General features: G+C 42.6%; 1 protein-coding gene across 3 annotated transcripts in view; it reads right to left on the bottom strand.

The window, feature by feature from the left end:
* Window positions 1-329: 329 nt before the first annotated feature.
* The window catches only part of PDE9A (phosphodiesterase 9A), a 99,363-nt gene continuing 73,532 nt past the window's right edge, over window positions 330-26,160 (bottom strand). For all 3 annotated transcript variants that reach the window (XM_056858116.1, XM_056858117.1, XM_056858118.1), the window contains 12 exons: window positions 24,522-24,603; window positions 23,193-23,267; window positions 20,007-20,093; window positions 18,263-18,367; window positions 16,795-16,877; window positions 12,867-13,023; window positions 11,520-11,633; window positions 9,701-9,805; window positions 6,847-6,975; window positions 6,194-6,289; window positions 1,546-1,626; window positions 330-765 (listed from right to left, as the gene is read on the bottom strand). In XM_056858116.1, the coding sequence (XP_056714094.1) occupies window positions 1,576-1,626; window positions 6,194-6,289; window positions 6,847-6,975; window positions 9,701-9,805; window positions 11,520-11,633; window positions 12,867-13,023; window positions 16,795-16,877; window positions 18,263-18,367; window positions 20,007-20,093; window positions 23,193-23,267; window positions 24,522-24,603 (1,084 nt within the window). In that variant the 3' untranslated portion in view covers window positions 330-765; window positions 1,546-1,575. The remainder of the gene's footprint in view (window positions 766-1,545; window positions 1,627-6,193; window positions 6,290-6,846; window positions 6,976-9,700; window positions 9,806-11,519; window positions 11,634-12,866; window positions 13,024-16,794; window positions 16,878-18,262; window positions 18,368-20,006; window positions 20,094-23,192; window positions 23,268-24,521; window positions 24,604-26,160) is intronic.

Genomic DNA, 26,160 nt, shown 5'->3' with positions numbered 1-26,160 from the left:
AGCTGAAGTTCTCTCAATGCTGAGGGGTCAGGCCATAAGAAAGCCTTAAGCCACATATGTCATCCTGAACTGCCATCTGTCCCCTCAGTTATCCTCAGAGAGGTGTGGAAGAGTGACATTTCTGGCAATGAGAAAAGGCAGCAGGCTACAGGAGGTAGCTTGAAGGTTTGGTCCTCCATTTTCCATTCTTTCCCTAAAAGCTCTTTCAGGGAATGGTTGCTGACCAGGGAGGACTGACTTATGGTCCTTCCACATGGCCTGCTATCAGTTTTTGTCTGAGTCCTTAGCAAAGTGAAAGGAGACATCAACTAGGGTAGAGTCTAGCTCCTAATGTCTATATAGACACAATGAGATTATCTGTTGTTATTTTAATGGTATACAACATGACATATAAATCTTCCTAAAACAACTGTCTTAAAAGTACAAATTCCTCCAATATGTCTGCACAGAACAAGCAGAAGCAGTTTTTCAAAACATATAAAACCTACAAAAGAGAATAATTACAGCAGCCTTTTTTGGTATAAGAATATATTATTAAGACAACTTTAAAAATAAAAAAATGTACAACAGCAGAGATTCCTTATAATTTGCATCCATACGGATAAATGCTAGTCTTTTGATAAGGAACTTGAAAAGTGCTTATGGTAGTATCAGCTGTCCAACCTCATCCTTTGTCAATGCCGTGCTGTCCCATAATGCTCAGCTGCACTGTCTCCCAGCATGGACTTGGCAAACCTCTAAAGGATCTTTGTGTCCATTATAGTGCTGGAATTAAAACACAAACATCATTAGACCCACAGAACGTGTTCTTATCTACCCAGAATTCTTGGCAGAACTCAGATGTGCTGATTCAGTATACCTGTTAGCCACACAGAAGAGCTGTGCTAATCCCTTTCAGATCATATTGCAATCAGATATATGACAGGATTGGAGCAGGTAGAGGAGGCATAGTCCAAATGTAAGACTGATGTGCAAGCTCTTGTACAAAATGGTGCTACTTTTTTTGCACACTGTGCTTACATACTTTCAGTTTAGCTACGAAAGTTCTTGTGCTTACATGTTCAGTAGGAGAAAGAATGGGTTGGGTCCAGACTAAATGTTCTCTTCAGTGTCACTGGAACAGAACATTCCTCCCTCCCCCATCCATCCCTGCACAAATACAGCCTACTGATCTCCCTGAAATGCTGCTCGTGGGGGTCATGGGACCTTCAGGAGCAGCAGGAGAGGCAAACTGGGGATTTGCAGCTGAAAGAACTGGTGGAAATTACTGCACCCCTTCCATTAATGGAAAATTTAGTCTAGATCCAACCCAATATATTTTACTGTTACTGAGAGAGAATATTCTGCCAGTAAGAGGACTCTATAGAACTTGGGATCTTGTACATGATCACTAATGAAGAGCATCAATCAAGGACTGATGACCCCTGTGCTAAGATCTAGAATCTTTTTCAAATAACTGAAGAGGAATATTGCATTCCACCATCTGGAATATTTAAAAGGTTGAACAATTTGCTGTGATTCTTAATGTGAAACAACATGCATTACCTTGATGTGCCCTGTCATTTGCTTTGCTTCTTACTTTCCCTTTCCTTCTGTGGCCAAACTTTCATTCTTCTTCTTCTGTAACTAAAAATAAGAGCAGAGTGGAATTGCTGACTCACTGACAGATGAATGGCAGCTGGTGCCTTGGTTGAGTCATTAGGCACAACCTGTACATGGTCACAGCATGAGCGCCATTTATTCTAATGAAGTTTTTGATGGTTCTTGTACAGGTTTCTCAAAAGCCAGTGCAGGTTATAAAGTATCAGGGCTTGGTGGGCAGCAGCTATTATATTTCTTTCTCTGCAGCTTCGATGCTCTGGCAATGGAAAAATCCATCAACCCAACCAGATTACATTCTCTCCAATCTCTCCCCATAGGTGGTAACAGAACAAGAGCACAGCTGGTATGCTTATCCCACCACCTGGGCACCGGACATCCATCTGCAGGCTTAATGTTTCAGCGGGGAGTATACATGGAGAATCCAATCAGCATAGTCCTGACCAGACAGCTGATTCTTGGAGTTTATTTGGATTATCTATGCTGTTTAAAGCTACACATCTTGAATAGTGCAAATGCCATATTCAACCATTACACCAAAAATGGACATCTACAGGCATGCTGGATAGGTGGGTGGGAAAATGCACAATCAAGCATTGCCTCCACTGGGACACTGAAGTACGGTAATGATACTTAATGTTCCCAGCATCCTATCAGCAATTCCATAAACCAAATGATCTCATAATTCAGGCTGCAGACAGTTGTTGCCACTGTACATTCATGCTCATTGTTATTCAAGGGTACAAGTTATCTTTGTCATATTGTGTCAAAAGTGTTGATAGAGGAATTGATCTGTACACTCATCCCACTGTCTTATTATTCTTATTCTTAATTACTGTTTTCACAACAAAAGTCATAAACAGCAAGATTCGTCCCACTATTGTCTGTCCACAGGTTTCCACAGGGCTGCAAAAATCTACAAAACATATTTTGCTTAAAGAAAAGAGCAGGATGAAAGAAATTAGTGTGGACTCTGCAGGATATCGTGCATTCTGCCACTTGCAACCCTCTTAAAAGCCATTTTCTGCCTCTCACCTTACTGGGGTCCAGCAGCTCTCTCAATTACTTGTGAATTTCACCTCTGAGACAGAAGTCAGAAAGTCTGTTTCAGCAGGCATACTTGTAATAGAACATACATTTGAATTCACTGACACGCTTCAAAGTTCCCATTTTCCTAGATCTATTCCTGTAGTTACAATGTAATTTAAGTGTAATGCAGCATGCTCCCACAATTTGGGAGGGGGAAAGTTTCCACGCAATGTCATGCTCTTTCTGAGTATGACTCCTAGGCCTTTATGCAGGGACATTTCCCTATGGTCACCCCTGCCGACTGCTTTGGGGCTTCCTTTTGATTATCTGCCTCTCAGAGGTCGCCTCGCTCTCCCCGCGCGTTTTGCCCATGTTTGCCAGATGCTGTTTTGGCCAGAATCTGGAAAATGTGGGCAATATGCGCAGGGAGAGCGAGGTGACCTCTGATGGGCGGATAAGGCACGCATAATCAAAGGGAAGCCCCGAAGCAGTTGACGGGAGTGACCGCAGGGAAATGTCCCTGCATAAAAGGCCTTAGGGTTCCCAGGGCTTTAGTCTTTGTGTGCAATCCTGGGGGGGGGGGAGGGGGCAGAGCCACACAGGAACCAGTGTGAACCCTACGCCGACATCCATGCCGATTGTGCCATGCAAACTGGCACGGACACCAGCATAGGGCAGCTTACGCCGGTCCCCCAGGACGAAGGCAGCAGCGTGGTGCTTGGGCGCTGGCGCTGCCTCCCGCCTTGTTGTCCCAGCATATCCCCCCATGCCGGCATCCTGAGAGGCATTACCAGGGTGTTCCTGAGGGTGGAGCTGCCTTCAGGAACCTAACCTCTTTTGGCTCGGGATCACCCCTTCATGCTGCAGTGGAGCTACGCCAGCTAAACAGCTGGCATAGCCTCGCTAAAGTCAATGGGCAATTTTGACGATTTTCTGTTGTCATCTGAATTTCTATTCCTTCTTGGCTGGGAAGCATCACAGGAGGTGGCACGGCTACACTGCTCCCGGTTGCCGTGTTTCTCCCCCCCCCCTTAGGAATGGGCTGTCCGAGTCAGAGCAAAAGAGGTTTTTCTTTGCTCTGGTTCAAAGGAGGATGTATGGAGTGCCTGTGGGTGGAGCATCTCTGTGGATGCTCCACTCACAGCCAGTCTGGGGAAGGAGGCACAGCCTTCAAAATGCTGGAGCTCACCTTCGCATGTCCCCCCCTTCCAGTCCTTTAATGGGCTTCTTTTCCAGCACCCAGCTGAATGGCAGTGCTTTGAGCAGCATGGCTCAGCAGTGAAGGAACAAAGAGGGGTAGGTAGGCTACAAGGAGGCCTAGCACAATCATTAACAGGTCAGTGCTTCTGCGATGACACAACAGAGGAGCAGGGGTGTTGGAGGCATGGACAGCAGCACAGGACAGGGCACTGTCCCCACCTGCCTCCACGCCACTTGCTGCGGCTTCCATAGCAGGGGGGGCTTTTCCAGGCCCCTTGTGGAAGCAGCCTCAGGTACCTTTCAAATGGCTCAATTTGGCCTCTGATGGCAAACATATATTTTTTAAGGTTTCACACATCTTAAGGATAAAATGTAGCCAACCCCCCCCCCCCAAAAAAAACCCCACTGGAACAAAAAGAGTTCTGGAAAACCTTGGTTAAAGCTTCATTAACTGTGGGAGGACAGAGTTTTATCCTTAAGGAGTGTGAAACTTCTTTAAAAAATCTGTTTGCCTTCAGAAGCCAAAGTGGGTTAAAGAGCCCACATGAAAGAGACCTATGGCTGAAGCCCTGTGGACATTTAATTGGAAGTACAGTGTTCTTGAATGCATTGCAAGAGAGGCTTGAGAATTTCCCTTAGCTCTCTTTTGCTCTCCTTTCCAGTTCACAACATTCATGCTCAGGAATGCAATTTTTCATTTGAACCAGCCTAGGGGCTAAGGAGCCAGAGAGCTTGTTGATCTGAACCAATGCCACCCACACACATCAGTGCACGGCAACAAAAAGCCTTCTTTCAACATTACTGAGCTGGTCAGTACATTTTCAGCATGGCTAAACTGTGTCAATTATATACACTGTGAAGTCTCATACCCTCTCCTCCACAGCAACCACTTTGATTGGAAAACAGATCTATCAAAGTTTAAAAACAAAAAACCTTTTCACACACACACACACACACACACACACAAAATACCTTGTCTGTCATGCACAGCAGAGTTATTGGAAAGGATGTAAGTGAATTGGCTTGGCCTGGTAAAGAGCATTCACCTTTATGCACCCAAGTACTTTATAAACTTCACAGATTTGGTAAAATACTCCATCTCTGCAAGGTCTTGCTCCGTCAGCATGAATCTATAGCAATGCAAAATTCTTCGTCAATCGGTGTGCTTGCTGGGGCTGCTGGGGCCTCCTGTTAATTCCAGAGGCATCTCACTGATTCTCAACACTTTTTATTTAACCATTATTAGGAAGCTGGGTTTTTGGATGCCATGACAACACTTGGACTGGCAGGTAGCAGAATGATTAATTATCAGGTTTGAAAGCCAAACACATGCAAGAAGACAGTACCCAAAGTCTAGGTAAAATTCAGTGTTATGATTGGACAGGGAGAAATGGAAATCGGAAGTGTGGGCTGGCTAGAAGGATTAGGCAGAATGCCACTAAAGGATATGGGAAAGGCAAGGAGAAGAGGCTTTCAGGATCCTGGTAGGAGATGGAGAGCACAGAAGGGCATGGAGGAGAAAGACAGATAGGAGACAAAGCGGATCCTGAGAATTTATTCTTCATAACCTGGTTGCAAAGGCGATGAAAGCCTGCGGGGCCACTGTCACTAAGGGGAACTCTTGATGCTGTCTAATACCTGTATATGACATTCCCTGGGTATGGAGGTATGGAGGAGACTAAACCAAGCATACCTGAAAGGTATGGAGGAGACTAAAAAGGCCTGATGAAGACTGTCCATTGTCCTTGAAAATGCTGCATCAGATCAGCCACTGACTAACCCTCAACAGCCCCCTCCCTTTTATGATCCATGGGACTCGAAGGCCCTTTATGCTTGGTAATTAGCAGCGTGTTCCAGGCTGAAGTGCCCCGCATATTTTTTTTATTTCTTCTTGCTGAACTGTCATTCCAGACGTCACTTTTCTTAAGAGCCCCTTTAACGCAACCTTTTGTATTTGCTCCACCCCCGCATCGAAGCATTCACTGAAGGAAGCATGCAGAATCACAGTTGCGGCTTAGCTATGCAAATTAATATTGCTAATGACTATTCATTTGCAGGCGAGTGGGGGTGTGGAATTTGTTTGACTTTCTCCTCTTGCATGGGGACCATGAATAGACATTTTAAAGGTCGGATTTTAAAAAATCAGCATTGAGCGAGGAGCAGAATTGACCCTGCAAAAATGGCCAAAGATTGCGCACATTTCTTTGTATGCAGAGTTTTTGGAATCATGTCCCTTTAGGTCTCATGTGTCTTGCAAGAATGAAGTCATTACAGGAAAATTCCCAGGGTCCTGGTTCATGCATGGAAGTCTGCACACAGCCCCTTAGGTCTTTGAAGAAGGAATCCATGAAGGAGTCCCTCTTACCTCCTTCATAGTGTCATCTATTTGCTTCAGCTCCTCATAGCGGTCCCTGGATTCCCACAGAGGTTGAAGCAACACTTCTTCGACCTCTGGAAAAAGCTAAAATAAAGCAAGAAAGATCAATGAAAATTTCTTCTCAAGAGGTTGTGTTTAAAATGTTTATGTGATAAAAATAGATCAAGTTAGTATTATAGATGTATGATGGTGTTTTTGTTTTTGCAGCCTAAAATAAATGTAACCTTTTCCAAATTCTAACTGAAATATTAGTATTTCACCTGATTACATTTCAGTCGTCTTAACCCTATGAATGTCAATCCATTAACATTATTAAGTCAGTTATGGTATGGGTATTTGACTATGAATCTCATTGAAATAATTCAGATCCTTTTAAGTAAACATGGATATGATTTGGCTGTAAAGCTGTATACTTGTGTGTAAAACAGAAGTTCTGAGGAAAAAGGCGCACACTCTTGTGTGTGAGATAAAAGGGAATGTTTCTTTTATGATAGTATCCAGTTCTTATACTTACATTAAAAATAATTTAATATTTTAAATGTGTTACCAATTAAACAGGAACATTTTTAGATAATCCAGAAGTTTTGAATTAATTAGTCCAATTGATTTAAGACACCAAACACTTATATCTCACAGTTTACCTTTGTTATGGTTTCAAACATTGGAATAAGGACAAACTTCAGGAAGCCAATCTGTGCTGTAGGTTTGGTCACTGTGTCTCGGTCCATGAAAGGGGCCACAGGAAGGCCTTCAGACTTTTCCCGGTCACTCTAGGACAGGACAGAGGCAGCAAATTCCTTATGGTAATTCTCACAAGTGGGTAGTGAAGACAATAAATTCCCTATCAATTGCTACCAGTACAATCCTAAGCATGCATACTCGGGACATAAATCCCATTGAGTTCCATGGGACATACTGTCTCATAAGTGCACGCAGGACTGCAGCCCGTATCACAAGACATTCCAGACATCCCCAGCCCCTCTTCATCATACAACAGAAAGTGAAAGTCCCAAGGCCGGTGTCCATGAGAAGGTGGACAGGACTGTGCACATTTTAGGGCTATGGAAGGGGAAATAATAATTCTCTACAAAACTAACCCAAATTTAGCAACAAGAAAAATGGGATTCTACAGCATTAATACATTATGGACATTAGTTTTCTAATTTTGAATGTTTATTATAATGTTAATCACAGAGAGGGACAGAGTAGGATGCCAATTCTTAGTTAAGAAATTTGGTATGCCAATAAAGGTATTTAAATTTGAAATTTAGTTAGGAAATTTCTGGAGATTTGGGAGTGGATCTTGGGGAAAGTGTGGTTTGGATAGCGGAGGGACTTCAGCCGTGTACCATGCCACAGAGTCTAATCTCCAAAGCAGCCATATTTTTCAGGGGAACGGATCTCAGTTGTCTGGAGATCAGTTATAATTCTGGGTGATTTCCAGAACTATAGTGGTTGGCAACACCCGGGCAGAGTCATGCCAGAATGTGGGCAGTGGAGCCTACATCATTAAAAAAAAAAACCCTGCAGATATTCATATTAATGCTGGATTTACCAATGCTGGGGTTAACCAGGAAATGGCAATGCTCTAGCCTGGAACATAGAAGGCAAGAACAGAGGAAAGTGCTCCTGAGCAAGTGAGGAGTACATTTTCTTCACTAATGAGAGATCACACTTGGATGAGATTTCCCTCATACTGAAGTTTAGCAGAAGGGCTTCCAAAACAAATGATGGAGTTCTCAAAGTCCCAGCACATCTTTTTCTCTTAGTCGATGCATTCCTGTCCTTCATGCAGCATTCCTACATGATCCACTCTCCCTTTTCTATTACTCCCTTTCCAAAGGAAACTTTCTTCAGAAAGAGCTAGATCTGAGTCTGGTAGCACCTTAGAGACCAGCAAGCTACTGTGACTGACAAAGGAGCTTTGACTCTTGAAAGCTTATACCCCAAAAATCTCGCTGATCTCTAAGGTGCTTTTGGGCTTGAATCTAGCTTTTCTACTGCTGACCAACATGGCTACTCTGTGAAACTTTACTCAGAAAAGTCAACAGTTTCCAACTGAAAAATTCCCCTATATAGGAGTTATTCCAGAGGGGGCTGACCTGGCAGTAACAGTGCCGCCACTGGGTAAGGGAAGCCATAAGAAAGAGATGCCTGCGTTAAGTTTCAAGTATATGCAAATAAACCTTGCTGAGGATACAGCTGGTGTTTAATAATGTTTATGCAGAAGTAAGTTCCAAGTTGTGGGTGGGGTGGTTCTCTTGATTCAAGGTGGGGCTGTTGTGTGGAGGAAGGGGGAGCTTTAACCCATTCCCTGCATGCTGCTATGGAGACATCAAGTGGCCTTCCAGAGCTGCTATGTGTCCTGTTACTGCCAACATAGAAGAAAACCTCTACATTTCCCCAAATGGCAAAGAGTAGCTCTGAGAGCCTTTTTTTTTGGCCTGGAGAATCGCACTGGGTGTGTGTGTGTGTAAGTATTAACCCAGGCTTTGTTGCAGTCCTGTTCCAAATTGGGGGACACGGCAGCTTTTTCCAATAAGCCACACACACAAGATCTTGTCTAATGTGTCCCTTACTTCCAAGTATTTATACTGTTTTTCCAAATATGGACCATGTTCAGACACTGGAGGGATGAGCAGGATAAAGTTACTTAGACATGTTTTTCTTTTGTCTAAATGGGGGGGGGGGGAAACACTGTTAAGGTCAAATGAATGAAGGGCAGCCTCAACACTTTATTGAGAGCTGTCGCTTTTTCACTGGTCTGGTCCATGAATATAGCTGATGCATTTTCCCCACATAAGAAATCACAGAAGTGCCTACTTGTACTTCCTGTCACGATTCAGCTTTGCTTGGCATTGGGCCAGCTGCCCCAGCTTGTGTACACACTAACTGATTAGCATGTGGGAGGGCCACTTGGCTGTCATTGTGATTTTTGTTGTTGATTCCTGTAAGGAACCATTGGAAATCCAGTGATAGCAGGCACCATAAGGTGTTTTTTTCATACTAATGAGATTGTCCTTTTGAACTGATCAGAGAGCTTTTTTTTTCTTCCTTTCTTTTTAAAAATACTATTCCAGTGCTTGGCCTTAGACTTAGTCATGAACGTTTCAGAGCAATCTATGCAGATATAAATAATGCAAACCTGACCCACTTAGCGCTGCTCATTTAATTTTCTACAAAGCCCTTTTGGGCTTTGCTCCTCTTTACATGCTGAGTTAACTTGCAAAAACAGCCCTGTTAGAGAGAGCAAAGCAGCAATCTAGTGACATTTGCATTTCTAGACTGTGATGGTCTTTTTAGGTTACAAATTACAGGTGATTACAGCTGCTTTTATTTGGTGAACATTATCGCATAGACACACTTCCCTGACTTTTCAGAGAAGGTGTTCTTTCATTTTGGTGGATAGAGCATGTCAGACATTGTTACCTGATGGCTTTCAGTTATAGGGCTGAAAGAAGAATGATTACATTGCTACACAAGATGTACTCTTACCTGCATAAAATACTCCTCTAATAAGCAGTCTACCCATGGTTCGGCGACTTCCATTGGGCGTACTTCATTGGAGATATCGCAGCATTTGATCAGTACCATCTTCAACTGAAAGCAGGAAAGCACCATGGTTAAGAGAGCTACCATTTATCAGACTTGGTTTCCTCCATATCACAAAGGGATCAGAGAAACAGGGAACTCCAGTCCTGATCAGCTGAAAGCAATGAGGCATCTGCTATTGATCTCAGTGGAATATTGTTTGCGCTCATGTTGCACCCACACATTGTTGGAAATTGCACTTTTGTTGTGCTTTAGCCATCATTTGTGACTGGATTCTCTTATCCACACAGGAAAATCCAGACTTGAATTATTGCTGTAGCTCAACAATAGGGCAATATCCAACAGTGAGTGGGTGTGATCTTCATTCTCCCCATCTAGAACTCCATGTGTGCTCTTGCTGATACATGGTGCTCCTGGATCGGTGAGCTGCTCCTTCTAATGTGAAGGGGACACTCCTTGTGGGCAGGTGAGGCCTATGTGCACAATGGAGGCACTCTGCCCACAGCAGGTAAGTATTATTATCTATATCCTACTTCTAATTTGCACTCTTCTGCCTGCTATAAGGGTGATATTTGAATTTGACATGCATGGTTTCTGTGTTGTCTGAGAGTTCACAGATTTGCAGGAAAAATTGTCACCATATACCATAAATATTTTCCCTCACCACTATTATTTATTTAGAAAATTTATATGCCACCTCTCTCTAGAACCTGCTTGAGGTGGCTTACAAAATAAAACACAATAAAACCACAAAACAGGATAAATTCAATAACATTAACTAACTGTAACCCCCCCCCCCAAAAAAAAACCTCAGCCATATAAAATGCAGCCACAGTATATAGGCAGCATATAACATTAACAGCCTAAAATAATCCTCATAAAATAGTCTGAGGACTATCTAGCCTTAGAAGCAGACTGTAAAAACAATTTTAAAAGATCAAACCCCTTAGTAAAAAGCCTAGGTAAAAAAAGCTTTTAAAAAGCTTAAAAGAGAGGAGGGCAGGTGCTGGGCAAGCCTTAAGTGGCACGGCATTCCACAGGAGACTGGCCGTTAGTGAAAAAGCCCTTTCTGTGGTCATCCCCCACCTAGGGCTGCAACACCTGGGGATTTTAGGGATGGGGCCTGGGGAGGATGGGGTTTGGGGAGAGCAGGTATCTCAGCACAGTATACTGTGTGCAGAATCCATTAACATAACCAGAGAAGGGAATTGTGGTAGGAGCACAGAACAGGGAGGGCGAAATGCTCATTCCTTAATCTGGATTGCTTTATACTCAGCACCTAGCCTTCAATTGCAAATATTGAACTTCAGATTCACAGCTTGAAGCTCCTTTCCCACTGTGACCTTCAATTTGAAGACATTCCTACATATGATTTTTCTGATAGTACCTTTAGTTTATCTCCAATGAAACACGTTTCTTATGAAAATGGAGATTAGTCCTTCCCCCAACCCTGAGTGTAGTGCAAAGGGAAGAAAATTTGCCATTTTAGATTTTTCTTTAAGAAACAGGAGTGTGGTGCTTATCAGTCATACCATTCTAACTAAAATTGGGAATCAGGAAGATGGGTGACAGTCCTACATCCATGAGAAATTGGTGCCAAAGATAAGAAGAATAGATGCATTCATTCATTTAGAAAACATGTCTCACCTTTCTGTTACAAATAATGCTCAAGGCACATAGATTGTTCTTTTGAAACAGACAAATCACTGCATTTATACTCATCGTATGATGAAAACATACCAAGATTGTCTGATGGTCTTACTTGAGTAACATGCTCTTCATTTGAATAGTCAAAATTGTCCAGTATTTCCTTGAAGGAGTCCATTATTTCAGCATGTCTTGCCATGTCTGTTGCTAGGATTAAAGTAATTATTCCCTGTGCAAAATAAAAACACCGTAAATTTAAAGTGGAAATTCTACCTTGCACCTCCTGATTCTCCCTTTCAAAAGCTTTTCCACCATATATCTTTTTGGACTCAGGGAAAGTGCCGTGGGGACACCTCATAAGGGGGGGAAAAATCTGAGAAAAACTGGAAAGCCTTAGCATCACTGGGTTCAATCCACATATAATTTTCAAAAGTTCAGTTTGGCCATTTTTGCATGGTAATTAGCAGCACGTTCCAGGCTGAATTGCCATGCAGATTTTTTTGAATTTTGCAAGCTGAACCATCATTCCGGAAGTGACTGCGAAACCGACACAGATGAACAAAGGAGCAGGTGAGTGGGGGTGGGGGGAATTTCTCCTTTTGCATCGGGACTGTGAATAGGCATTTTAAAAGTCGCATTTTTAAAAAGAGCTTTGAACGAGTATCAAAACTGACCATGCATAAAAACTGTCACATAATTAAGCCTATGATCTGTGAACGCTTATTTTACCAGGTTTGGCTGCTTTTCTCTGGCAATAAGCAATCTTTTGTTTCTGAAATGAGAGGTGCTGATGTTTAAGACTTCCCAGAGCAACACTGACCTGAAAGTCCTTCCTCCTAACCCCAGCTTTTGACAGGCTGTAATTCCTCTGTAGTGTGTGGGTGTGTGCATGTTTTACTTTGTATATGCTTGAAAACAATCTTGTTTACTGTTCCTTTATATGTCCCATAGTTAAACACAGGCATTTAAACAAAACAGGTTTCAGGACTAAGCCCAAATAAACACTAGCACAAATTAAGCCCTGGAAATATCCACTAAAGAGAGGAATCTATCAAATACTGATACATACAATATGTAATATACATGGAAGAGAACTTTATCATAGAATCACAGTTGGAAGGGGCCATCCAGGCCATCGAGCCTAACCTCTTGCTCAATGCAGGATCAGCCTAGAGCATCCCTGACAAGTGCTTGTCCAGCTTCTGCTTAAAGACCGCCAGTGAGGGGGAGCTCACCACCTCCCTAGGTAGCTGATTCCACTGTCGAACAACTCTTACTGTAAATCCCCCCCCCAAATCCAGCCAGTACCTTTCTTCCCGTAATTTCAACCCATTACTGCTGGTCCCGTCCTCTGCTGACAACAGGAACAGCTCCCTGCCCTCCTCTAAGTGACAGCCCTTCAAATACTTAAAGACAGCAATCAAAAAAACTTTGTCATAGCCTTTTGGATTGTTACCCCTACCTGCCTTATCCGTTTGAAGTGTTCTTGATCGATACTGGAAAAAATGTTGCATTCTGGCTGCGTAAGGATCTGGAAAGCCACAGCACAGTGATGGTTCTCAAGTGGGGAAATGTCATTGTAGCGCACAGCAAGCGCTGTTCGGGCATTAATCTGGTACCTGCCATTAAAAAAAAAAGACTTTTAAAAGAATGCATTAGAAATCCCAACTCCCGAGATGTCACACTTCTTTGTATTGTGAGGCCCATGTGGGTTTGCTCCAGATCCCTCCCCCAGCCCAGCACTTGGGTCTCTTTAAAACTATGCTATAGCCATTATTACAGCTAATTGAATAACGTGGTCTGGATATAATGAAAGGCACTCTTATATGGAAAACACAAGCATGGCTTGCTTACTGCTTTTGCTGCAGCAATTGCCTCCACAAAAAGAGAACCTGCTTGTTACACTGAACTCAGTAATGGGAACTCTGCGGTGAAGGCAATAAACAAGGCTCCAGCTCTCCGTGTCTGCGTGTTTACACAATGTGTTCCTTCCTTGATTCCTGGTCCCTGTCTTTTTTATTATTGCTTCTGGTTCTAAGTCTTTATATTATTTACTGTAACATTTTAATATGAATAATGTATAATATAAAGCAACATATCAAGAACATATAAGGAACGGATATAAACGAACTATGGTGATGGCGGCAAGAGTGGTGTATGCAGTGAAATGGAAAGCAGGGAAATACCCAGATTTAGATGAATGGATTAATAAACTAACAGAGTCCACAACCATGGCACAACTGACATCTTTTATACATAATAGATCAATTTTAGAATTTCAGGAAAAATGGAATTTAAAAAAATTATATAGCTAAAAATTTGGAACAGAATTAAACTCAATTAAAACAGAGTAAGAAAGATTTAGGTGATATATGTCTAAAAACAAGTAATAAGTATATTAGATGTTGAAAAATATGTTGAGAACAAAGAGTAAGGTAATTCAAAGAAGTTGATAACTGAATGAATGGTAAGCTCCATGTATATTGTTATATCGTGTTTACATTTTAATGTTTGTTTGTGTTTGTTAAAAATAAAACTTATTTTTTTAAAAAGAATAATGTCTAATATAGAGAGGGATATAATTATGGTCAGGGCTGTAGTTAGTTATAATGACACAGAATATGTGACACAGAATATTTGAACATTCTTTGTGAAGTATTTTTCAAAACTATTTTCAAAAGGCAAAAATTCTAGCATAATGAGGTTCAGTGTTATTTATTCTAGACATCCATAGTAAGAGGGATAGGAAGAAAGTTGTAGATTTTTTTCTTCTGTGCCTCAACTATATTTGGCAAAGAGGATTTTTCATTATGTATTTATTCTATGCCCTGACTTTGACGGCCCAGGCTAGCCTGATCTTGTCAGATCTCAAAAGCTGAGCAGGGTCAGCAGAGTCAGCCCTGGTTAGTAGTTGGATGGGAGACCCCTGAGGAAGTCCAGGGTTGCTAGGAATAGGCAGGTGACAGCAAACCACCTCTGTTCATTTCTTGCCTCAAAAACCGTACAGGGTCACCATAAGTCAGCTGAGACTTGATGGTACTTTCTACCTCCACCATTTGTTACACGCATATTCTGCTCTTCCTCCAATGAGCTCAAAATAACCCCATGAGGTAGGTTGTTCTGGAGAACTTCAGGACTTTGCTGGCATTTGAACTTCAGTTTCCATGGCAAAGTCCAATGTTCAAGCCAGAACACCACACAAAATACCACAGAATAGCAGGTGTGCCCCAGGCAGACGCCAATATTTCCCATTTCACAGGACTCTGGAACCATATGCAAATATAACCGCATCCTGCCCTTTTAGCAGACCTGTTGCAGTACCAAGTGTTTGAGAAAAAGAAAAGTATACAGCAAATTTTCAAACTCTCTCAAACTTTAAATCTATATCAGAAGGTTTGTATACCCCATTTCAGTATTTTACCATTTCAGAATTTCAGAATTCCCAGTACTTAGTATTTTGATGTCAAATGCCACACTTGTATTAGTGACATTTTCCAAGATGATGTCAAGAATATGTTCTCCTATAACATCTGTGCAATTGCTTTGCTACTATAAAGTAGTTCTAATTGTATACAGTGAAAGCTTCTGTTTGTCAAGCATCACTATTTCCTAGACAAAGTGACTGTGCACAAATTTCAGGTTAGCAAGTACGCTGCCTGCATAAGACAGATACATGGTGTTTGTCTCTCAGAGAGTGCACTCAGCAGGGAGTCACAATTGGCCATGGCTTCTCACCGGGGAATTTTTCACGGAGATTTGCTGCTATTTCGACGCTGATTTGCGTCGGAGTCAAATTTTGGTTATTCACTGCAGATCCGGCTTTTCCCTGATAGAGGTATAAAAGCCGCGTTATGTCAGCGGCAAACCAAACCACTTCTGAGCCGTACTTTCCAGTAGAAGCGCGTTTTGTTGCTCGGATGCCCATGAAAAAATGTTTGCTTCGCGTCTCCTTTCTCCTTCCCCAAGAACGGTGATTGGCTGGGGGAGTTTCACGCTTGGACAAGAATACCGCCCCTTTTGCTGCCTGCCTAGAGTCCTGGCACTTCTCTCCCTCCGTCCTGGAGGCTGGCCGGCGGGCAGGGGCACGCCTTCCCCGCCCCTCACCCGGGATGGTCTTGGAGCTGGGCCCACACCTCCAAGCCCAGGGGGACGTCGGACGGACGGCTCCAGGGGGAGACCGGCGGGGCCACGCCATGTGCTCCTCGCGCGCTGGGGGTGGTGGTGGTGGCAGCTCGGTCTAGGGCAGCTGGACCCATGGGGGGATGTTCAAGGGAAGGAGCTGTTGGCCCCTCTACCCCAAAGGGGAGGGGGGATTTTTGAGAAATCGGATTGGAAAAATGTGCATCCTGAGAGCGGAAAACCCAAGGAAAAACTCCCTCCCATCACTCTTCTGAAGAGGGGCGGCCAGCCTGCTCTGGGTCTCCCTCCTCTCTCTCGATGCACTGTGGCCGGATCATGGCTGGCGCGCAAGCCAGGGGCCTTCTTTCCTCCCCCCCCGCCATTCCCACTTTCAGCTAAACACTTCTCTGGGCACATGGATGCAATTCCTGCCCCCCCCCCCAATCCTGTCTGTCATTAAAGGACAATGGGTTCCACACCTATAGAAAATAGAGGGAAGCTTTGAGGAAAGCGCTGCCTTGCCCCCCCCCCCATTTGGAATCTGACTGTTCCCAAAGCAGAACAGAGCGAGGGTGGAAGAAAAATGGAGGAGACCAGAGGGACTGGTGCTTGTTTTTTGCGCTGGGGCTGGTGAACCGCACAAGGTAATCTGCTGGGCGGAGTTGGGGCGGAGTTGGGGGCAGGCATAAACAATGAGCTTGTTGGAAGGGGAGGCCTCCTGCAAAAGGGACAGACCAAACGGTTGTCAAATACAGCATGCTTTGTTCCCATGAAAAACCAAAACTACATCGAGATTGACGGGGATAAATCGCGGCCATGAAAAAAACATTTAAATAGGGTTTTTTTTTGGTCCGTGGCAAGAGAGCATCAAAATCTTCCGTGAAAAATGCCCCACCATGTCTACACTTGGTAAAATAAACATGCACATCTGCTTCATATCTTATGGAGCACACAGCGGCTACCCGTTCACTCTGTAACATGGCTCTAGAACTATGCTTGTAAATTGCTAGCAGACAACCATCAGGTAACAGTTTCTTCGTGATAGTTTGATCGTGCCCATTATGCATTGTGAGAAAAAGCCAAATCCAACCACTTAACATCTTAGTATTAACCATGAAATAAGCATCAAGTTAATACTAAAGTGCTCTCAGTTAATTTCAGTCGGCTTTAGACATGTTCAAGTATGTCTTGGATTGCAGGCTGTGTTTTGGTCTGCATTTGCCCAAATACACGGTGTATGACTAACTGTCCCTCCCCGAAAGGATACATACGTGTTGTTATATCCTGGGTGATCCAGATCATGACACACTGAGGCTGTCATTAGCATTAAAATATCAATTTGGGAAAGTTTTACCTAAGCAGGACAAAAGAAATGCATTCTTACAATTTCCATATAGTTTTCACAATAAAGCAAAAACACATTTAAACACCGAGAAAAATGGTTTATAAAACTTCACAATACCTACATTTATTGCAGTCAAGGTTCACAATGGGGGAAGTTGGGTAGCAGTAGCAAGTTATTCAAGCATGTCTCTGATATATACTTAACAGCACAATGGAAAGAAGAAGTTGGCTTTGCAGTGGAGTAGGTTTACTTAAAGACAAAATATAACTTAGTTTGTGAGCAGTCATTCTAAGGTATGTGTGAACACATGAAATTGCCTTATTCTGAGTTAGAGCATTAGTCTCTCATGGTTAGCAAAGTCTGCTTTGATTGGCAGAGGCTCTCTCAGATAGAGGGCTTTCAACTGATCTTTTTACCTGGAAATTCTAGGAACTGAACCTGGGACCTACCACATGCAAAGGTCTATGGCTCTACCATTCAGCCATGGCTACTCCCCAACCATTAAGTTGCCGTAGTGTTAAGACTATTGGTCTATCAAGCTCTACTCTTAACTGGCAGTGGCTTTCCAGGATCCCAAGTAGAGTCTTTCACCTACTACCTCATCCTTTTAACTGGATATGCTGAGGATGAAACCTGGGGCCTCCTGCATGTAAAAATGATGCTTTTCCACTGAGCAACAGCCCTTCCTTACTATTTTTCTAATAAATTGGTAATGGTATGCAGTGTTACTCAAAGGCACTCAGGTAGGATTCAAATCAGGCCTTGTACCATCTGGTTGGAAGCCAAGGTGTTTTTTCCCTCCTCTGTATTTTGAGCCAGTTGGCCATCAATAAGATGTTACAGGGGTAAACAAAATCATGATGTGGCCTTGCTGCTTTTCATGAGCTCTCAGTTGTGTATCTCTGATTGACAGATCAGGATTGCTGACTCCCTTTCAACTCAATTCACCATCTGATTCACTCACTGAATGTAAACCAATTAATTGACTTCAGGAGTAATTACTCCTACCCAACTTCATGGATAAAGGAAAATGATTCTGCATTACGTCTTTCAAAGTCAAAGTAGCTACCACAGCTGGGGAAAATTATTGTGGTCAAGAGGACATGGATTTCATGAACTGGCAGGGCACATGCTTTGTAAGCAGAAGGTCCAAGGTTTAAACCCTGATGTTTCCAGTTAGATGATCTCAGGAACCAGTTGTTGGGAAAGATCTTTCTGTGCTTGATACTCTATAGAGCCGCTGCCAGCAGTCAAAGCAGACAATACTGAGCTAGATGGACTGACTTGGTATGAATGCAAATCCAAGATACTCATGATGCTTTATAAATATAAATCCATTATCTAGTAAAACCAGGGGAAATAGAAAGAGCTGAAGTGGCCAGAGAAAGACACACCTGAAGACTGCAGAGTGAGATCATGCTGTACATCATCTGGGTGACACAGAAGCAATGTCGAAAATTATGGAATGGATTGCTTCTGTAATTGTCATGAATGCACAGCTACAAAAACAAAGAGGAAAAAAATGATAAGAAAAATAAGGACGATACCAAACCCCAACACACAAATTTTGGAAGCCCATTGCTATGCTCTGTTCTGCACAAAACTTTTTTTTTTAAATGCAGAATCTTCCTTTAATGATTTGTTTGCTGTTGCCCTCTATTGGATGGTTTCTTCTGCCTGCAGTGACATCTCCCTTTGGGTATTGTTAGTTTGAACCAGGCATGAGAAAGACGAAGCTGCTTTATAAGTTTGGAGAGGAATGGTTGAAGCGATGGACTGGTACTTCCTCATTTTGCTCTCCTTTCTTTAAAAGGGGGATTTTGCACATCTTCAGGGACAGATGTGTAAGTTCCCTTTGCACAGTACCTGGGAGAGCAAAAAGTCACTTGTGTATCCGTTGTTCATTGCACCTCTGAACTTGCAAAGCCATCCAGTAAGTTGGCAAGTAGAGAAGCCGAGGCTACAGTAAGGAGGACACTGAGTCAGAAAGGGAGGGGGCAGTAGCTTTAGGGTTGCCAGCTCTGGGTTGGGAAATACCTGGAGATTTTGGGGGTGGAGCCTGAGGAAGGCGAGGTTTGGGGAGGGGAGGGACTTCAATTGAGTATAGTACCATAGAATCCACCTTCCAAAGCACCATTTTCTCCATGTGATCTCTATTGCCTGGAGATCAGTTGTAATAGCAGGAGATCTCCAGCCAGCACCTGGAGGTTCTTGCTGGTTTCTGGTCCCCCCCACTTTCATTATTTTAAAGATGCAGATAAACTCTGTTCTAAGGAACATAATATGGAGTTTCTGGAATACGTGGGAGATATGTTGTTCTTCAAAGAAATTTAGACTTCTGCCTCTGCATAGAAAAAGATCTGTCCTCTGTCACAGGGTTACAGATGAACACATTACACACTCATGTTCCCATCTTCTAGCAATTTCAAGGAACAGGAAGACTAGTCAACAGTCATAACAAGGGAAATAAAAGGCAGTGCTTGGTTTCTACTGAGCAGTATTCTTAGGAGAGCATGCTTGGTTCCCCCCTCCCCACTGTCCCACAGACTTTTCTTGTTTTTTAATGGTGCTGCTTCCATTTTATTTCCATTAAAGTTTTTATTTTTATCACATATATATGAAAGCGCGGGAAAATGGTATCATCTGCTCTCTATAAAGGTGTTCAGTAAGCAGCATAACTGATACATGATTTCTGCTCACTTGGGTGAACTGGGGCTGCCAACCAAGGCTTAATAGAAACACCTCAAAGTAAATATGATGTAAACGGATGTAAGGCATGGAATGGCCAATGAGGCAACAGGTAGAAGAATTTGGAGGAAGCGGGGATAGATTTACGTAGATGCTATTTGAGCCAGGTCCTGTCATTCAGGTGCATCTGCCACTAAAGAGCTAATTGAAGTTGTTCACTTCAAGAAGGTCCTGGCACATCTCACATCTCAGATCAGTTCTGGATAAAGACAGAATGGCAATTCTTAAGTCTGAAGAAGACACTTGTGTTATAGTCTGGGACATTTTCAGGGATTGTTTAGTATTCTTTAATTTCAAGTCCCTTAATTTGCGCATATGTTTTTGCAAGGGTCTAATTTTTAATATCATACATATTTTAAAAACTTATACAAAATCCATGGGAAATCTTACCAGCCACCGTTTCAGTATGATAGGGTTGATGTTAAAGTCTTTCACTAATCCTAAATCATGATACATATGTTCTAAACAGCTTAGCATCTGAAACAAAAAGAAACATCAGGTTATTTTTACATGACTACTACTGTTCTATATTGAAAATACTTTGTATATGTATTGCTTGGGAAGGGAGACCCAGTTTCAAATCCCTTCTTTTCCATGAAGATCCCTGGGAAGCTTCAGCAGTCAGGATGATTAGCAAATTAAGGTTGTGCATCCCCTAAAAAGGGCAAAACAAGGCCTCAATGGGGCCATTTTGTGCCTGTAAAAAAGCACAGCTGCAGCCCAAATCTGAATCAAGCCTCATTTGAGAAATGAGCTCCTAATAGGGAACTTGCTGGTGCCATTTGGCAGTCTAGCTGCAAGTTAGGGTGGGGAATCCAGACCCAACCTACGAAAACACTGTAACCTTTGAAACACCATTGATATGTAGTCGTTGCAAATGTGAAATACTTTTTCAGCCTCATTGCAACAGAAGCAGACTTTCAGTGCAGTCCTGCACAGACTTTACTGCATAGAATTGCACTGTTTGTTTTTCAATAATTAGAGAAAATTTAAGACAAATTATTTTTCTTTATTAATATAATGTTTACGTAATGTTTATTATATTAAGATTTTGATTTTATAGATAAGATTTTGCAATTTACAGATAAGAAAAAAATAAAACAGTGTATTTTATTTTATTCATTTGTATCCCGCCTTTCCCCCCAATGGGGACCCAAAGCAGCTCACACTGTTCTCATCTCCTCCATTTTATCCTCACAGCAACCTTGCTTTAAATGCACAAGAATGCCCCCCCCCCGACAATAAAAACAAAGTGGCAGCAGAAGATAACAGAAGTTGGCAACAAATGCACGCTAAGCCTACTAAATACATGTGCTCCTGTAATTACGTTTATCTTGCATTCTTCATGCAGGAAACAGAACTGAATATCTGCACATTCCAGTACTTAAAATGCACAGGGAAAATATTATGTTAAGACAACAGACAAAAGGCATGTATTTCTCTTTTTGAGAACTGTATTCTGAGCATGCAGCTTTTTGGCTGCAAATATGGGCACTTTTTATGTCCTAGGGTTGCCAACCTCCAGGTGGAGGCTGGATATCTCCCGCTATTACAACTGATCTCCTGGCGACAGAGATCGGTTCCCCTGGAGAAAATGGCGGCTTTGGCAATTGGACTCTATGGCATTGAAGTCCCTTCCCTCTCCAAACCCTGCCCTCCTCAGGCTCCACCCCCAAAGTCTCCAGGTATTTCCCAAACCGGAGCTGACAACCCTGCCTATCACAAGTCTTTGCTGTTGTTGTTTTTTGTTTATTTTTTAAAGTCACATTGCCAGGGAGGGGATGAGGGATCGGAGGAGGAATGAAACATGCTTTTTTGCCAGTCATCTTCAAGAATGCCATTATATTACCACTTTGCATTAGAACAATACTACAGAGCTGTGATTTATAATCTTATTCAAAACACATGGGAGGGGCTGTGGCTAGTGGCAGAGTATCTGCTCGGCATGCAGAAGGTCCTAGGGTCAGTCCCTAAAGCAGGGATGTCAAACATATGGCTAGCGGGCCGGATCCGGCCCCTTGAGAGCTCTTATCTGGCCCATGAGCCAGCTGAGGCTGCCACTCCCTCCTCCAGTCCCAAGCCCAGCCCGACCAAGTGACATTTATGTCATATCCGGCCCTCATAACAAATTAGTCTGACACCCCTGCCCTCAAGTCTCCGGTGCAAAGGTTCAGGAAGCTGGTGATGTGAAAGTCCCTGAAGAGCCACTGCCAGGCTGAGCAGACAATAATTACTTTGATGGACTGATGGTCTGATTCAGTATAAGGCAGATTCATGGATCCCTGTATCTCACAAACCTAGGTAAGTGCTAAGATAATTGAAACAACTCATACAAACTTCAAACAAACAAGATGATAAACCTACCAGAGAATGCCACGTGACACTGTGTTTATGTGATTACTTCTCAACAAAAAGGCTACATAAGGGGAGCTAGTAGCCAGTGTGCTTCTAATTACCCTGTCAGTGCCATACACAAGGCAATCTATAGAAACGTGTTTCCATTACATCCAAAAATCCATTTGCAATTATCATCTGTCAACTATTTTGGGGAATGATCTAATAAAGTGTAGTCCATTTTTTAAAACAAATGTTAAGAAACTGCATTCCTTAGAGCTACAATGTCACAGGACAAACCTTTCACAGACATCTCCATTAATCTAACAAGCTTTAAAAATAACATATTTGGCAAATTCCAACCTGCATTTGCCTATGCGTATATGCACAGCCAGAAATCTGTAGTGTAGACTCGGATCTGTTTGAAACACATTTGCAAACACAATGAAGGAACTATGTCAATTTATCAGATCGTAAAAATAAAATATTTTTTCACATTCCTCTTTATGTATTAGTATACTGACCAGCCAGTATACTTTTGTAGACTCATTCCAGTTTAGAAACACACTGTAAACATGTCCAAACTACATCAATCCAGCAGCTCTTTAAAGTAAAATGTGTTGAAACAATGGGCATACTTTTGTGTGTAGACATTGTGCGTCCATACAATATGGTGGCCTGAAATTAACTGTTTGCGCAAATCGCTTGAAAGTGAAAGGAGAAAAAAAAGGAGAAAAATATGAAATAAAGCATGCCAATGTGCTGGAGATAGGTGAAAGGCCATTCTGAAAACCAACTATGCTTCAGAACTTCAAAGAAAATTTAATATTAAAGCGGAAAATTCTTCTTTTGCTGCACTGTTGTTGACTGCAGATGAAGAGGTAAAGTTACTTGATAGGCTCCTAGCACAGGCTCTTTGCTCATCTATTGTCTGAATGTCCCATTATTTACTTTGAACAGGGAATTGCTTTTAAACATAGGCACAATAGGCCGCTATCCACAGGGCCCTGTCCAATCCTTATCCTTATTCTGCAAGATATATTAATTTACAGAAATCTCACTAGCATGGCTCTTCCCACAGACTCCCTCTCTTTGAAAAAGAGCTGGCATTCAGCTGCAGCTTTTCAAGCCAGTTTCCATGGCATCCACTTGCAGGCACTCATTCTCAACTGTTCAGGAATAGGCCCACAGAATAACAGCCACAGTCAGTGTTAAGGTTTTGTTTACACAATAAGCCATTACCTCATTGGGCTCCCATAGCCAGACGTCAAAAGTTGGTTTCCTAAGAGCTTCAATTGTCTCCTGAGAAAGCATGTACTGTAGAGAAACCAAATCATTGTTATTAGTTGCTTTTATCCTTGAGGTCAGCCATTTGGGTAAATGTCACATTCAGTGCAAGTTCTTCTCTGTTTGAACTAGAACTCACTAAAGGTCTAGAACCTGGTATTTCTTTTAAATGCCTGGGATAATTCCTGGAAGTTCTAAGAGCCTGCCATCAAGGAACTACAGCCACTTCCATGAAATTGGAAATTTTAGCACTGACAGTACCTCGGGATGGGGTGGGGAGACATTGTTATAAAGTGAGGTGAGAAGGCCCCGAAATGCACGATGTCCAGATAAAATAAGAAAGGAATGCATTCTATCAGGCTATCACAGGAGGTGACAGAGAACATTCCACACTGTTGTCCAAAAAGACTAGATGTTGAATAAAAAGTTGTTGATAATGACTAGGAGTGGACTGGAAAGTTGAAATGGCCCTGGAGCAAACTTAGTTGACTGGCCCCATGGTGCTACAAGCTCTACAGACAGTGGCTATTAGCTCGCCCTATCCTTCCCTGAACACTGGTGATAGTGTGAGAAAGGGAAGGTGGTGAACTAACACTAGGGTTGGAAGATCTGGGTTTGGAAATATCTGGAGATTTTAGGGGTGGAGCCTGGGGAAGGCAGGTTCAGGGGAGGAGAATGACTTCAATGGGGTATAATGCCATCGAGTCCACCTTCCAGAGCAGCCATTTTCTCCAGGTAAACTGATTTCTGTCACCTGGAGATCATTTCTAATCCCAGGAGATTGGCAACCCTAACTAACACCCATTAGCATTGTAAATGAAGGGTGTGAGCCAAGTGGCCCTTGGGGCTCTGGCAGAGTTGTTAGAGCTTGGTTCTGCTTGCTCCTGGCCACCAGCAGCCATCTGGGGCAGGGGCACACTGCTCCCCCCCCCCTTGCTAAAGACAAGATGGCGGAGATCTGTTTGTGAGAGACCTATAGAGTTGCCAGGGTGCAGTTGGCAATGTCCAGAAATTGGGGGTCAGAGCCTGGTGTGTTGGTATTGCACCAGCGTGCTGATGTCACTTTTGGTAACAACCACAGCTGATGTTTTTAGATGCTCTAGCATTTACAAAGACATGTAAAGTGTTCAACACATGGAACAATGCCAGCACATGCTAACCCCCCCCCCCCATTTTCTCCCACTAGCACTTCAGGTAATGGTAAACAAAAGATGTTGGGAGTGATTAATGTGATAATCTGCTCTGTAAAATGATTTTCTGAAAAGAAGACGATTCTTATTGTACCTTGGGATAGGGTGGTATATCCCTTCGGGGTATCAGCTTCTTGTTTTCATCCAGAAAGCTATATTTACAGGGACAGTTGGTCCTGCATATAAAACAAAATCCAACCCTCAGTATTTAAACAACAACTTTATATTTTGGAGAGTACAAATGAATGTATTTGTCATCTGATAGCTATCACTAAGGGATCAATTACATTTCCTGTGACCTTTTTCTTTTACAAATGTAGCATCTCTGGGGCATATCACAAGAAAGGAAGGGTACTGTATTACTTACTGCTCCTGCCTTTTTCTTATTGAGAATCCCTATCCCTGAGCTTCTGTTACTTCCCAGTGGAGAAAAATATGGATACCTGTAAGATTTCCACAGCTGGTGTTAAAGCAGCATAGCAACAAGAAAATGGCAGGAGATGAAAGGGTTAATAAAGTTTCCTGCAAATCATTCTCCTCCTTGACAAAACAATCCTAGAGGCTTCATTTGCAAAAGAAAAAACAATCCTTTAGAAAGCCAAAATATGTCATTGAGCCCTACATACGTCCAATCAACAAAACGGTCATTAGATCAAGATAGCCAAACAAGAAACGCCTGCAGTTATTCAGAAGACTATCAACAGTCTAGATAAAGTTGTCCTTAAATCTTAAGGACCAATTTATCACCTACAGCAAAATTCAGCCCCCTCCCTTCAGCATCAACCAATCATGACTTTTCTGTAATAAAATGTCCAAAGGGTATTTGCCTATTTCTGAACAAGATTTTAAGACCCAAGTCAATTGCAACTCCTGTTGATTTATTTAATAGGCATTTTCACATATGCAAATACATTCAAATCACAGAGGAAAGACATTGTAGAGATTCAGAAATCCTCCTTTTTCTACAGCACATAGCAATTACAGAAAGCAATCTTAAATATAATCAAAAGTAGTTGAGTGGGCCTTCTACTTGCATTTAAACACCAATTTGTACTGCACTGTACTCATTATGCTGTAACAATATATTAATAATTTATATGTGTGTTTGAGGGCAGGGACCTGCTTTTATATGAGATCTATTCATGTAATCATTGTAATATTGTTGGGATGGGATTGACAGCCAGTTTTTTTCACATACTGGAATGTACAAAATAGCTCCATGTGGTTTCCTTCCATGTGAGAAAAAAGTATGAAACCTGCTGTCAGGCGGCAAAAAACGCCGCCGGTCTGCTGTAAAGGGAGCTCCACAGCAGGCTGCTCCGGACCTTGAGCAGGGAGCTCCAGTGATGGTAAGCGATCATGAAGACAATGTGTTCATTAAGGTTGCCCTTGCGTTACCCCAGGGGGACCCGTGTTACGAGTATCAGCGCTAGTTGATTCAGGCTGTGCTCGGACTTTGATTAATGAAGAGACTGCACGTGAATTACGGGTAAAGAGGGTGGAGTTGCCTGAACCCATCCAGTTTGCCCAGATGGACGGTAGTGACTTTAGGGGGGGGGGGCGGTCACGCATAGAACAGCCTGGGTCGCCTTGGGAGTTAAGGAGCATTGGGAACAGCTCCATTTTACCATAGCCCCCACTATTAAGTACCCCATAGTGTTGGGAATGAACTGGCTATGTGGTCATAGTCCTACCATAGACTGCAAAGAACGGACTATTACGTTTTCGCAGAC

Source organism: Euleptes europaea, chromosome 12 (genome assembly GCF_029931775.1).
Source record: "Euleptes europaea isolate rEulEur1 chromosome 12, rEulEur1.hap1, whole genome shotgun sequence".
Classification (NCBI taxonomy): Eukaryota; Metazoa; Chordata; class Lepidosauria; order Squamata; family Sphaerodactylidae; genus Euleptes; species Euleptes europaea.
This window is presented reverse-complemented; position numbering and strand designations above follow the sequence as displayed.